General features: G+C 49.5%; 2 protein-coding genes across 2 annotated transcripts in view; both read left to right on the top strand.

Annotated features, from left to right (window-relative positions):
* WDR81 (WD repeat domain 81) overlaps window positions 1–2,070 on the top strand; it is a gene marked incomplete at its 5' end in the record, with an annotated part of 10,047 nt that extends 7,977 nt beyond the window's left edge. The window contains 3 exon segments of the mRNA XM_010177349.1: window positions 137–291; window positions 459–638; window positions 1,564–2,070. Of these exon segments, the coding sequence (XP_010175651.1) occupies window positions 137–291; window positions 459–638; window positions 1,564–1,890 (662 nt within the window).
* Window positions 2,071–4,485: 2,415 nt separating this feature from the next.
* Window positions 4,486–11,881, top strand: SERPINF2 (serpin family F member 2). The gene is made up of 9 exons (XM_029087302.1): window positions 4,486–4,526; window positions 5,638–5,705; window positions 6,429–6,481; window positions 7,535–7,952; window positions 8,261–8,404; window positions 8,606–8,809; window positions 9,646–9,788; window positions 10,349–10,553; window positions 11,383–11,881. Exons 1-9 carry the CDS (start codon window positions 4,513–4,515, stop codon window positions 11,706–11,708), a joined length of 1,575 nt encoding a protein of 524 aa, XP_028943135.1. The 5' UTR covers window positions 4,486–4,512; the 3' UTR covers window positions 11,709–11,881.

The raw sequence follows: 11,881 nt of genomic DNA, 5'->3' as shown, positions 1-11,881 counted from the left end.
GCTGGCTGGAGAGACTGGTCCAGTCCTTAGAGGAGCCATACTGAGTTTTGATGCCTCCTGTTAAAAACCAGTGCAGAACTGGAGATTTGCTGTGTACCTTCTCCATGTATCCACTGCCATAATAATCTCTGTCATGTTTTCACAGGCAAACTTCTCCGGACTTTTGATGAATTAGACAGCAAAGTCCCCATCACAGCTGTGACCACCATGCCACCTCCCTATCACAGCATCTCTGTGGCCAGTGCAGACTCTGTGCTGCGGTTCATCGATCACAGGAAGCCAGGATTACAGGTAGGGAGTCTGTGAGCCACCCTCCTCCATCCCTGTGCTTAATGATGGGATTACGGCTCCACCTGTGGTGACTCCATGAAAGCCACTTGGACTCCAGAGTCTCTTGTCCCCTAAATGCTGGAGCTCCTGATCTTCATCCCCTGGTAGCTGGACTCTCTTTCTTGCAGCACGAGTTTCGCCTGGCCAGTGGGGTGAGCGCTGGGCTCATCCGCTGCTTGGCTGTCAGTCCTAACGGGCGCAGCGTCATGGCTGGCTTCTCCTCTGGTTTCATTGTGCTGCTGGACACCAGGACAGGACTCATCATGAGGGGGTGGCCTGCCCATGAAGGAGACATCCTGCAGATCAAGGTGAGAGGTTCAGTTGGGGTCAGGGTGGGGGGGCTGCTTTGTGAACCTCATTGATCCTCCTCTGAGGTTGCGTGGAGCGTCCTCCTGGCACGTGCTGCTTGGCAGGGCTTGTCTGCTCCATCCTCTGGGCATTCCTCCATCCCTTGCTGTGTCCCTAAGGAGCTGCTCAAGCTCTCCTGCCCCATGGTTAGTGCTGCAGGTGGCTGTTCTTGGTCCAGCCTCTGCTGAACAGAGATCAGCCCTCCCAGGTGTCGGTCTGCACATCTGCAGCAGGGAGCAGACATGTCTCCCGTGAAGAAGTGAATGTGTTGCTCTCTCCACTGGGCTCTCGCCCCCCTGGGAGAGCGTCACTCTAATGAATAACTCTTGTCCATATTTACCCGTTCTCAGGGAGCAGCGCTGGGGCTCTGGTGTCCTTGACCCAAATGCAGGTTAAACAAAGTTCAGCAGTGTGAGTTGTTTACCCTCTCGCTAGCTCTGCTAATAAGCAGTTCCAGGCTTCTCCTGCCCTCAGCAGTATTTTCTACTGCGAGAGAGTCTCCCAATTCCTTTTCCAGAGAAGGAAAATAATTTGCCACTTGGTTTGATGGAGAGGGAGACTGCATGATAATCTCTTTACCCACTGCGTAGTAACAGATGATGAATTAGTTGTGCTGGGTATCAGGATGTTGTTGAGAAGAGGCACAGCCCAGCTCTTGGAGGAGGTTGCCAGCTACCAGAGAGTCCTGTAGCTTGCAGTGTCCACCTGGATGCCTTGTTAATACTGCTCAGTACCAGCAGCTGCTTGGAAATGGCTGGGACTGTCCCAAGGGATTGCACTGCGACTGTTGGATTAGTGGCAGCTACCTGCTAATCTCATTTGCAGGATGGGATTGGGAGTTTTTACTGCAGCAGTGTTGGTTCACTGGCCTTTCCTCTCCCGCAGGCTGCAGAAGGCAACGTGCTAATCAGCTCCTCTTCGGATCATTCCCTGACTGTCTGGAAGGAACTGGAGCAGAAACCTTTGCACCACTACAAATCTGCATCTGAACCCATCCACACATTTGACCTGTATGGTAATGAAGTGGTCACTGGCACTGTGGCCAACAAGATTGGCGTCTACTCCATGCTGGAGTCCTCAGCCCTGCCCATCAGCACAACCAAGCTGAGCTCGGAGAATTTTCGGGGTACACTGACCAGCCTGGCAGTGCTGCCCACAAAATGCCATCTCCTGCTGGGCTCAGACAATGGTGTCATACGCCTGCTGGCATAGTTACACCCGGCCAGGAGCTGGTGGCTGTCCCACAGCGCTGACGGTAGAGCTGAAAGCTGGTAGCATCACTTACAGAGGAGGCAGAAGTAGATGTTTCTGAACCCAGGATGCAGAGGGGAGGTGTACTTTTTAGGGAGCACTCGGTAAAGTATCTCTAACCTCTTTCTGTATCTTTAAAAAGAAAAAAAGCCATAACTGAGAAACCTCCACTGCTGCTGGGAGCAATACTGGGCATTGTAGGTCACTGTCACCCCTGCAGAGAGGCCTGGAGTTTTCCGTACCATGTGTGCCTGATCCCCAGGGGACTGTGAGCTGCTCTCCAGAGTAATATGGACCACGGGTATCCTCCCTCCTTCACTTCAGGGGTAAGAGGTGCCCCTTATCAAGAACACAATAGTATAGCTACTGCCATCTGCACTTCCCCTTCTCTCTCCACTCCTGAACCACTGAACAGTCTTACTAGGGTAGCATAAGCTGGGCCTGGGAACTGCTGCCTTCAAAGCTGCGTGGTGCTGGGCATCTCCTCCTCCTGTGTCTGTGCTCAAAGCCCAGAGGATGTACTTTATTAACTTTAGGTTCTTCCATCTGAGTTAGAGCCCGTATGGGAGGAGGAGAGGTTAACTAGAGCACTTCTGCTCCCTCACTGGCTCCAGGGCAAAGACAGGAGTGTAAGTCAGCCAAGGCACGAACCCCATCAGCTCCACCAGTTCATTTACAAATGGGCTGCTGCAGAGGGACAGTTTGGGGTGGGAATGTGACCCTCTAAGGAGGCCAGAACTAGGTGCTTCCATGAGGATTTTGGCTTCTGGAGCAGTAGGGTAGGGATGAGTTGTAGTTGTATGGTAGTTCCTGCCCCAGCAGCACTGCATCCTGTGATTATCTAAAGGGTGAGGAATGCCCTGTGTGCCACGCGTTCTCATGAAATCCTCCTTCTAATCCTCTCCACTCTGCTTTGTGCTGGTCAGAGTGCTGGGGAAGACAGGACAGCACAAAGGTGGTCAGTTTTGCACCCTCCTGCCCTTGTAGGATGAGAGCCAGGAGGCATAATCCAGCACAGTCTCCTTCTGACCTTCCCTTAGGGACAGCACCGTCTGTTCCCACCCCAAAGGCGAGGAGAGTGCTCTTTGACCCAGCAGTAGGAGCAGTTGCCTCACTTCTGTTGCAGCCCTTTTCCCATCCATCAGAGCCAGTATCAAGGGAGCGGGAAGCTGTTATCTTGGGCAGAGGAGGAGCCTGCTGTGGGTTGTCCTGGGAGGGGAGAAAGGGCTTTCATCCAGCTGCCAGTTCATCTGAGCCACGTGCAGCTGGGAAGGCTGCCCTCTGCTTCCAGGGAGGGTGGGGAGGTGAGCAGTTGGCCCTTGCTGTCCTTCCCTACCCAAGGGGAGCTCTCAGTCCCGTGTTGCCTATTAACCATTTGCAATAGTTGTAAATATTTACTTCTAATAAACTCTTTGAAAGAGATGCAGAGACGGTGTGTGTGGGGAAGTTCTGTGGTGGAGGGGCCCTGGTGCAGGGCTGGGTGTGCTGGCTGCAGCTCTCCGGCTCTGGCAGCTGAAGCTCTGTGTTCACTGGGTGAGCTGGAGGGGGGATGCTGTGAAGATGGCCTAGATGTCAGGTAGGACTGTGCTGCACAGGGACATGGATCTGCTTTCCAAGGGGAAACAGCTCCCCATGTTGCAGTGGCATGTCACAGAATCACAGAATTGCCTGGATTGGAAAAGCCCTTTAAGCTCATCAAGTCCAACCATGAACCCAACACTGACAAGTCCCCGACTAACCCATGTCCCTCAGCACTATGTCTACACAACTCTTCAGTCCCTCCAGGGATGGGGACTCCACCACTGCCCTGGGCAACCCCTTCCAGTGCCTCAGAACCCTTTCAGCAAAGAAATTCTTCTTCACATCCAGTCTCAACCGCCCTTGGCACAATTTGAGGCCATTTCCCCTTGTCCTGTCACTTGCCATGCAGCAGCGGTGTGTGCGTGCTGTGGAGCCCGGCACCGGGGCCAACTCTCCCGGCAGAGCTCTGGTGTGTGCTCTGCCCCAGGGGAGGCACCAGCTGCTCTTGGCTCAGCCCAACCTGCTCCCGTATGTTGCCATGGGGCCTTGGGCACCAGCCATCTCTTAAAACCGGTGCCTTGCACTTGCTGCAGCAGAAGCAGCTGGGATACAGAGAGTAAATATCTGCGAGGTTCTGCAAAGAAAATTCCAAAACCAGAGTGAGCCCTGTGGCAATAAATACCAAGCCCTACATTTTCACTGAAGGTTATGAATAAAAGAGCGTGTTCCCAGCACAGGGAGCATGTCCCACTACTAGGGACAACTGACTTTGCATGCTGATGGGAGTTTTAGAGATGGTAAACTCACTGTTAACACTGTCTTGAGGGTACAGCAGCCCAAAGTGTCTCTCCATCTCCAAATGCACCACAAATTCACTCTTCTCCCCCACAGAGATCTTTAACCGGATACTGTAGGTCAATATTTGCCTGCCAAATTCTCAAATAGGAGGCGGTGCCAAAGGTCGCTGCCGGCAGGTCAGAGAGGTGGGCTGGACGAGAGACTGTGCTTGCCCCACGCAGAGCTATCAGCCAGGCTAAAGCAGGTGCCAGCTCCAACGTGGACATGAACAACCTCAGGTAAGGGGCAAATAAATGAGGATTTGACAACAAATGGGGGCTCCTCCAATAAGCAATAGTGTCTCTCTGGGAAAGGGAGGTGAATTTGGCAGAGGAGTAAAGAATAGGCAGCAACAGGGAGGAAAGGGGTATTCAGGGTTATATGTGGCTGCAGGATTTGGGGTGAGGGAGGAGAGGGAATGAAACGGCCTCAAGTTTTGCTTCTTCCACTTGGCAACTGGAGTCACAGCCCAGCAGTTTTGCGTGACAGCAAGGACTGCTCGGAGAGCGGAAAGCAGCCCTGGGAGTTCAGTGTAGGGCAGCTGTGCTGAGGACTGGGCTTTGGTGTGGAGGCTTTATGTTAAGAAGAAGATAGGTTATTTCTGTTTGAAAGGGAAAAGTGGCTGGGTGCAGTGGTGGTCAGGGAATGGGTGGGGTTTCATCCATGGCCTTGGAAGCACTGCTCCCACTGTCCCATACAGGAATGGGAGCGCGGGGGTGGGAGAGGCTGGGTTTGCCAGCAAAGCGGGAGGGCGAGTGCTGGGAAGGGGAGGACTCTCTATTCCAGGACCTAGCACTGAGAAACTGTTCTGGTATTGTATTTTCTACCTGCAAACTCCCTCCCAGACAGCACTTGCTGAGTTCCTGCAGCCCCTCTGAGGCAGGTTAGTATCCCTTCTCCCAAAGAGTCAGAGGCACAGCTAAGGATGCTGTGCCCCTACCTCAGTGGTTTGCACAGTAAAGGAGCAGAAGCTCTAGTCTTCTTCCAGAGACACAGTGTGTGCAGGACTGATTAGGGAAATACCATTTGCAACCCAGAGAAATTAGGGCAATGGGGTTAGAAATGCAAGATCCAAGCAGGAGAGTGTCATGTAGGAGCCTGGCTGTGGTTACAGCTCTGCTCCGGCGTGGGTCCCTGTTCCTCTCTGATTTCTTTGCATTGGCATTGGCCCCAGGAGTCCCACATTGTTTCTCTGCAGCATTGTTCATCTCCCTATTGCTTTCTGCAAGCTCCTCTGCCAACCTGTTTGGCCAGGTTGATAATTTTCTCCCTGTAGACCTGAATAAGCTCAGCTTGTCACTGCCAGGCAGCTGGAAATAACTTCTCTCTCTGCTGGTCCTTCTGTTCCAGAAATATGGTGTTCCTCTGGGGTCTGTTGCTGCTCTGCCTGTCTGCTCTGCACAGTCACCTAAGGGTAAGTTGCTCCATTCCAGCGATGGTGGGGGCTCTCTGGTGTGAGCACAGCAATGGGCAGAGTGAGGTGGCTGTCCTGCACCAGACCACGGGGCAAATACTGCCTGATGCTTCTGCATGAGAAGCCCTGGAAGGCAGATTGGTGGAGGACACTGCTCTGCTATGGGCTGAGCCTGTTCCCCAGTGCAGTAAGGTTTCTAATCTTTTTCCCAGCTAATATAGCTGTGGATATTTTCATTATTCAAGTGAATTTCTGTAGAAAATCTTTGGAAATATGGCTTCAACTGTATTTAGTGACCATGATCTTCAGAGGTTAACAGGAGATTGTTTAATAACAGCTTCTTTTTCTCCCATTTTAAATCTGGATCCCAGTCAGATCTGAGATTGCAAAACCGCATTGCTTACTCTCTAGAGGATACGTTATTTGTACCCTTCTGACCTGGTCCCTTTCTAAACAAATCCAGCATTTGCAGTGTTTCCCAGCTCCTCCTCACTTCTACCTCCTCTTGGTGGACCCCACCACTTCTGGGTCTGCATCCTAAAGCCCTGCCCATGCTGGAGCCACACAGGGACTGCTACAGCCAGGCTGGTTCCAGTCTCTGACCTGGCCCCATGGGGATATGTTAGGGGTGGGAGCAGAGAAAACTAACTCTGGAAATTCAGAGGAAATTATCAGGGACCTGACTTTGTTTCTTTGTTGTTTTTCCCCCCCCCTCAGTTTTCTTCAGCACATGCCATTGAGCAAAAGCGTCTCCTCTTAGACAAAGATGGGGAGCTGAAGGTAAGCTCCTTGGTTCCACCCAAGGGGACTGAAGTTATGCTGTGCTATTTGCAATGGTTTTCCAGTTTGTCCTGAGATAGGATGAGTCCAGGCAGCACAATCTAACAGCGCCAGTGCAATGAGAAAGTCCATCTTTGTGCAGGTTCCCTCCCCGCCTCACCCACTGCCAACGCTGTGCTCCTTCGTGTTGAAGTTCCAGCCTAAATAACTGGGGAGCACATGGAGTAAACATCAGTAGCTGGTGGGTACAGGGACTGGCAGGTGGATTATTTAATTTCTGTTTGATAAGGGAAGATAAGGAAAACAACTAGCTATGGGGGGTGACAGGGAGAGAGACACATAGCTGATGTGACCCATCAAACCTGGCTCTGACATGCAGCTCTCCTGCAGTAGAGGAACATCATCAGGATGTGGGTGGGAACAGAGAGATCTGAGGAAAAAAGCATGTGTTTAAGACCATGCAAATGTGAGGACAGTAGTGGCAGTGCTATAGGCTAAAGCTTAGAAAACTGGAAAATGGGGAAATGTGAAGAGAAGAGGGATGGAATAGAACAGACAAGTCCAGAAAAGACAGATGCCTGGAGGCAGATTTGAGCCAAAATGGATCAAGGCTGTGACAGCAGCAGAGGGTGCTGACCGATGCACAAGGCAGATCGGCAGCACTAAAATATGTGAGAGGAGGAGGTGAAATCAAGGTTGAGGATGAGTGATCTATAAATGGTGAAGGCACAGGACATGTGCTGAGCAGGTGGTGGTTCTTGCCCTCAAAGCATGCCTGTGGGGCTTGTTTGCCTGGGGCAGGCCCTGAGAGCAAATGGAGGAGAAACCATGGCAAGACCTTCACTCGGTCCATTTTCCAAGGATACAAGATCTTCTGTTTTCCATACTCATTGAGGTGCTTTTATCCTCAAGCTTAAAAGGCAAACTGAAGCAAATACACCACTGGTGTAGAGAAACTGGAGAGTTTTCTCAGCCAATTTAGGTGTGCAGTAAAACCCATGAGGGAAGGTAGCGCTGTGCTTTCCCAGTGCTATCCTTCTCGTTTCTCCCCAGGATGTGAAAAGTGCTGGAGCTGTACAGTCTGCTCTGCCAGGAGCCATCCCAACCCTGCCAAACGCCAAGCTGGCAGACTTTACCTATGACAACCTCCAGGAGATTGATGGACCCATGTTACCTTTCACCACCACACTGCCAGGCACGAGGAATGACTGGAGCCCAGAAGATGAAGTCATAGCCGGGGCTGTGGGCTGTCATGGACAGCAACCATCTGGGGAAATTGCCTCTTCTGAAGAGGAAGGAGAGACTGAAGATAAAAGCTGTGAGATGACTTGGAAGAAGAGCCAGAGGCTAGTGGATGGCTTGATGAGATTCAGCATTGAACTCCTGAGAGAGGTCCAGCTGGAGTCCAACAGAACCAATGTGATCCTGTCACCCCTCAGCATCGCCCTCGCCTTGTCTCACCTGGCACTGGGTAACTTCTTAGTTATAAAACCATTGGTTCCTGCCCTTCCCTTACCCCTTCCTGGAGGCACTAGGAACCAATGTGCAAAATGCAAAGATTAAATACAGCACCTTCCACTTAATCTTACTCCTGCAGCTTTAATTAGGTACGATCACAATCGAAGCTGTCCTCCGTGACCCTGCTGAGGCTCCTACTCTCAGGTTTCTCCAGCCTCTTTTGTAAGGCACAGTATGTTTCCAACAGGAGGCAGCTAGACTAACGTCCCTGTTTTCCACTACGTGGGCATGACCTAACAGGAATTTGACTTTGCTTTTTAGGAGCAGCAAATCAGACAGAGAAGCATTTGCTGGAGGCGATGCACCTGGAGTCAGTGCCCTGTCTCCACCATGTGCTGGGCACCCTTCGCAGAAGGCTCACAGAATCCACCCTCAGCCTTGCGTCGCGGCTGTACCTGCAGAAAGGTGAGAGCTGGCATGGGGGACTCTGTACTGGTGTAGGATAAAACTCTCAGTGACAGAGAGTGATGGAAGCAGGCTGCTGTACTGGGAGATGTCTGTTTCCTTAAGCACCCCTCCTGGGGAGTGTCATCCCACTGGCTGAGCCACTGAGCAAATTTTTTCCCGTATCTGATGACTTCATGTAGAATTCTTCCCCTCTGCCAGGATTTAAGGTGAAAGAGAAGTTCCTGGAAGATTCAGAGAAATTCTACGGAGCAAAGCCCATGACCCTTACTGGGATCAGTGAGGATGACCTCGTAGCCATAAACAAATGGGTAAAGGAAGCAACTAATGGGCAAATACCCACCCTCCTACAGCAGCTCCCTGCAAACACAGTGATGCTCTTGCTCAATGCAATCCATTTCCACGGTGAGCTCCACAGGCCTTCAAGCCTGGTCATCCAGGGGAATAGTTAGAAATCTACTCGTTTTCTGCCAGCACTGTAGCATCTCCTTTCATTGCTTCCTGCTAGTCAATCTGCTTGTTCTTTTCTTGTACATCTGCTGTTCCTCTTGCTTCGATTTCTTTATAGTAATGATTCCCAACCACTTCACAAGTGCTCAAAATTTTATTTAATTTAACAGCAGAGCCAGAATGCAGCGGGTGGAACCTGGAGTATTTTTGCCTCGTGGTTCAGGATCGCAGGCAGCAGCACATCACTGCTTATCTCAACCGGGTCACGTGCAACTCACTACACAGCAACCACCAGCTCAGAGGCAGCTTCTGTGGATTTCTTTTTGACTACAGCACAGTGGTCAGGCACATCTTCCTCTTTTAATTCCCTGAGGGTTATGCATCAAAACACAGACCAAACACTTTCTTCCAGTGTGAATCTGCAAATGTTTTAGCTTCATCTTGGAACACTGCTTCACCCTATGCAGCACAAAAGCAATACTCTTCATTTTTCAAAGCGCAAACATCCATTACTTTTATCTTCATAGCCTTCAGTAATCTCCCACGCTGAGCCATGAAGATTAATCCCCGTTCTTTTTGTTATTCCATAGTCCCTCTCTGGAAGATAAGATAAGCTTCCTCCTGTTAGGGCTCGTCCAGCCTTGGTACTGACTTCTCTTTGCTGTATTTCTACTTGCCTGGTCACTATCTGCCTTGTTGGAGAGCTGATGATAGGAGGAATGTCAGCTAGGCAGTATCTGTTTTCCTACCCAAATTTAACTTTGTTGAATTCTAAACTTTTATTTTCATAGGGTTTTGGAGGAATAAGTTTGATCCTAGCTTCACTGGGCCAGATGTATTCCACCTTGACAATGAATTTGTGATCCCAGTTGAGATGATGAAAGCCCAGAAGTACTCCCTGAGCTGGTTTACACTGGAATCTCAGGACATTCAGGTAGGGCTCTATTAGGAATACTACAAGTTCTGGCTGGAATTCCCTCTTGCTATGGTATTTTACTGACTGCAAGTATTCTCTCTTCAAAAACCAAATGTCTTTTTAACAGGCATAGCACACAAAAATTTAGTAAGTATCCTTTGTCCTTGCTTCTAGCAAGAATGTTGAATGACTCTCAATCTCTAGGAATAACAAAAGAGATAGTCCCACAAAGTGGGAATTAATAGACTTTTAAAGCTCTGAGTTGAAGGTAAATGAGGAAATATGGAAAGGAATTCCCTCAGACAATGTACTGTTGGAGCCCTTCAGAACACAGCTACTGCCAGAGTGGGTACAATGTTTGTGCACATGGGCTTCCATTCTGCCGTGTGTTCAATCTTTACCAGTTAGTGTTATTCCAACAAACTTTTTCCTCTGAAGAAATTCAGATACCTCCTTCTCACCAGGCTGTTTTTGTCTAATAGCTCTGTAGACCAATTAGAAAAAGACTAAATTAAAAGCAACACTTTATGGACTTTCCTTCCTCTTCCATAAATTCTTCTGGTTGGTTTTGTTTCCAGGTGGCCAAGTTTCCCTTTAAGAGTAACGTGAGTTTTGTGGTCATTGTACCAAACCAGTATACTTGGAATACCTCTCACGTGCTGGAGAACTTCCCTTATGGACAACTCTGCAGGCTTTTCCCCAAAGAGATACCCACCACAGTGAAGATCCCCAAAATAAAATTGGACTACCAGCTGGAACTCAACAAGGTTCTCAGTCAAATGGGTAAGGCCTCTAACAGGATTTGTGCAGAATAAGTGCAGCTCATCCATCTTTATGGCATCTGTTCACTAACACTAAAAACTGCCATCCTGGTTGCTAAAGCTGTGACTCACAGCTTGCTCCACATAACATCCAAGCTCTTTCAACTCTTATTCCTCTCCTCCTTACTCTTTGCTTGCCTAGCACCAAATGTTTTTCTCCAACAAGATGATACTGTAGAGAAAGCAGCATTCACAGTTCCTCACAATCTTTACGAGTTCTTCCTATTCCCCTATTTACAGCCAAGACCAACTTCCTCCCATGTGTCAACATTTATCTCTTACTTTGTCATTTAACATAGTGTCCAGGGCACAGAAATTGCCAACAGAGAGAATGCAGATCACGAAACCTGGAACTGAGAGCTTATTGAAATAAAACACCCTGTACTGCATTTCCAGATGAGAATAAGTTAAGAGTTCACTTTGTTTTGCAGAATTGCTTAAAAAAATAATCTCTGTAAAAGTGTTTCCAGCCTAGCAAGAAAGAGCCTTCAGACTTTTTGCTGCTTTTTAAGGAAGAACTTAACTTCTTACACTACTACTGTAAAAGAGGTGGACAAAGCATGTGAAAACTGTTCTGGTTTTGGCACCCTCAGCTCTTCATACAGAGAGGGACTGGGCAACCTGGCTGGACTGCAGCTTTTGTTTCTGTTGCATGACAGTGCTCTAGTCCTCCATGATGGACAACACACATAGCAACAGATCAGGGAATTGCTTTCTTCAGACAGCTTTGGGGAAAATCAGAGCTGGTGGCACCAACTGGGAAAGGTTAACTTAGTCTCATGTCTCTGTAGGCCTCCAGGAGCTGTTCACGAGCCCAAATCTCCAGAAGATCACAGATGACCCTCTCTTTGTATCCAGTATACAGCACCAGTCTACCCTGGAGCTTAAAGAAGATGGGATGGAAGCATCTGCTGCTACCAGCATTGCGATTTCACGCTCAGTCTCTGCCTTCAGCCTTGACCGACCCTTTCTCTTCATTATCTTTGAAGATGAAACAGGCATCCCGCTTTTTATAGGCAGTGTCCAGAACCCTAACCCCAATGCTGCTCCCCAGATAAAAGAGCCACGGGACTCACGTGAAGCAACAGATGTCAATGAGTACCCCATGCCCAAATAAAAGACCAACAGAGCCTAAGTGTTCTGGGACTGCTACCTGACCCTTTGGACCAGCTAAGAGAGGCCTCCTGTCCCTGGAGACCTCCCTCTGAGGCCACAGGAGACAATCCCTTGCTATTTTCCTTTACAGATCCTTAGAGACCATTCCTGGGATAGCCCATTCCAGCCTTGATG

The sequence above is a fragment of the Antrostomus carolinensis genome, unplaced genomic scaffold, assembly GCF_000700745.2.
Source record: "Antrostomus carolinensis isolate BGI_N321 unplaced genomic scaffold, ASM70074v2 scaffold16091, whole genome shotgun sequence".
Taxonomy (NCBI): Eukaryota; Metazoa; Chordata; class Aves; order Caprimulgiformes; family Caprimulgidae; genus Antrostomus; species Antrostomus carolinensis.
Note: the sequence above shows the minus strand (reverse complement) of the source record. Positions and strands in the feature narration are given on the sequence as shown.

What these genes read in the sequence shown, in the direction of transcription:
- SERPINF2 (XM_029087302.1), top strand. An exon ending in CTTGTCTCACCTGGCACTGG is followed by an intron (nt 7,953 to 8,260) that starts GTAACTTCTTAG and finishes TTTGCTTTTTAG; the next exon opens with GAGCAGCAAATCAGACAGAG. An exon ending in CAAGGTTCTCAGTCAAATGG is followed by an intron (nt 10,554 to 11,382) that starts GTAAGGCCTCTA and finishes ATGTCTCTGTAG; the next exon opens with GCCTCCAGGAGCTGTTCACG.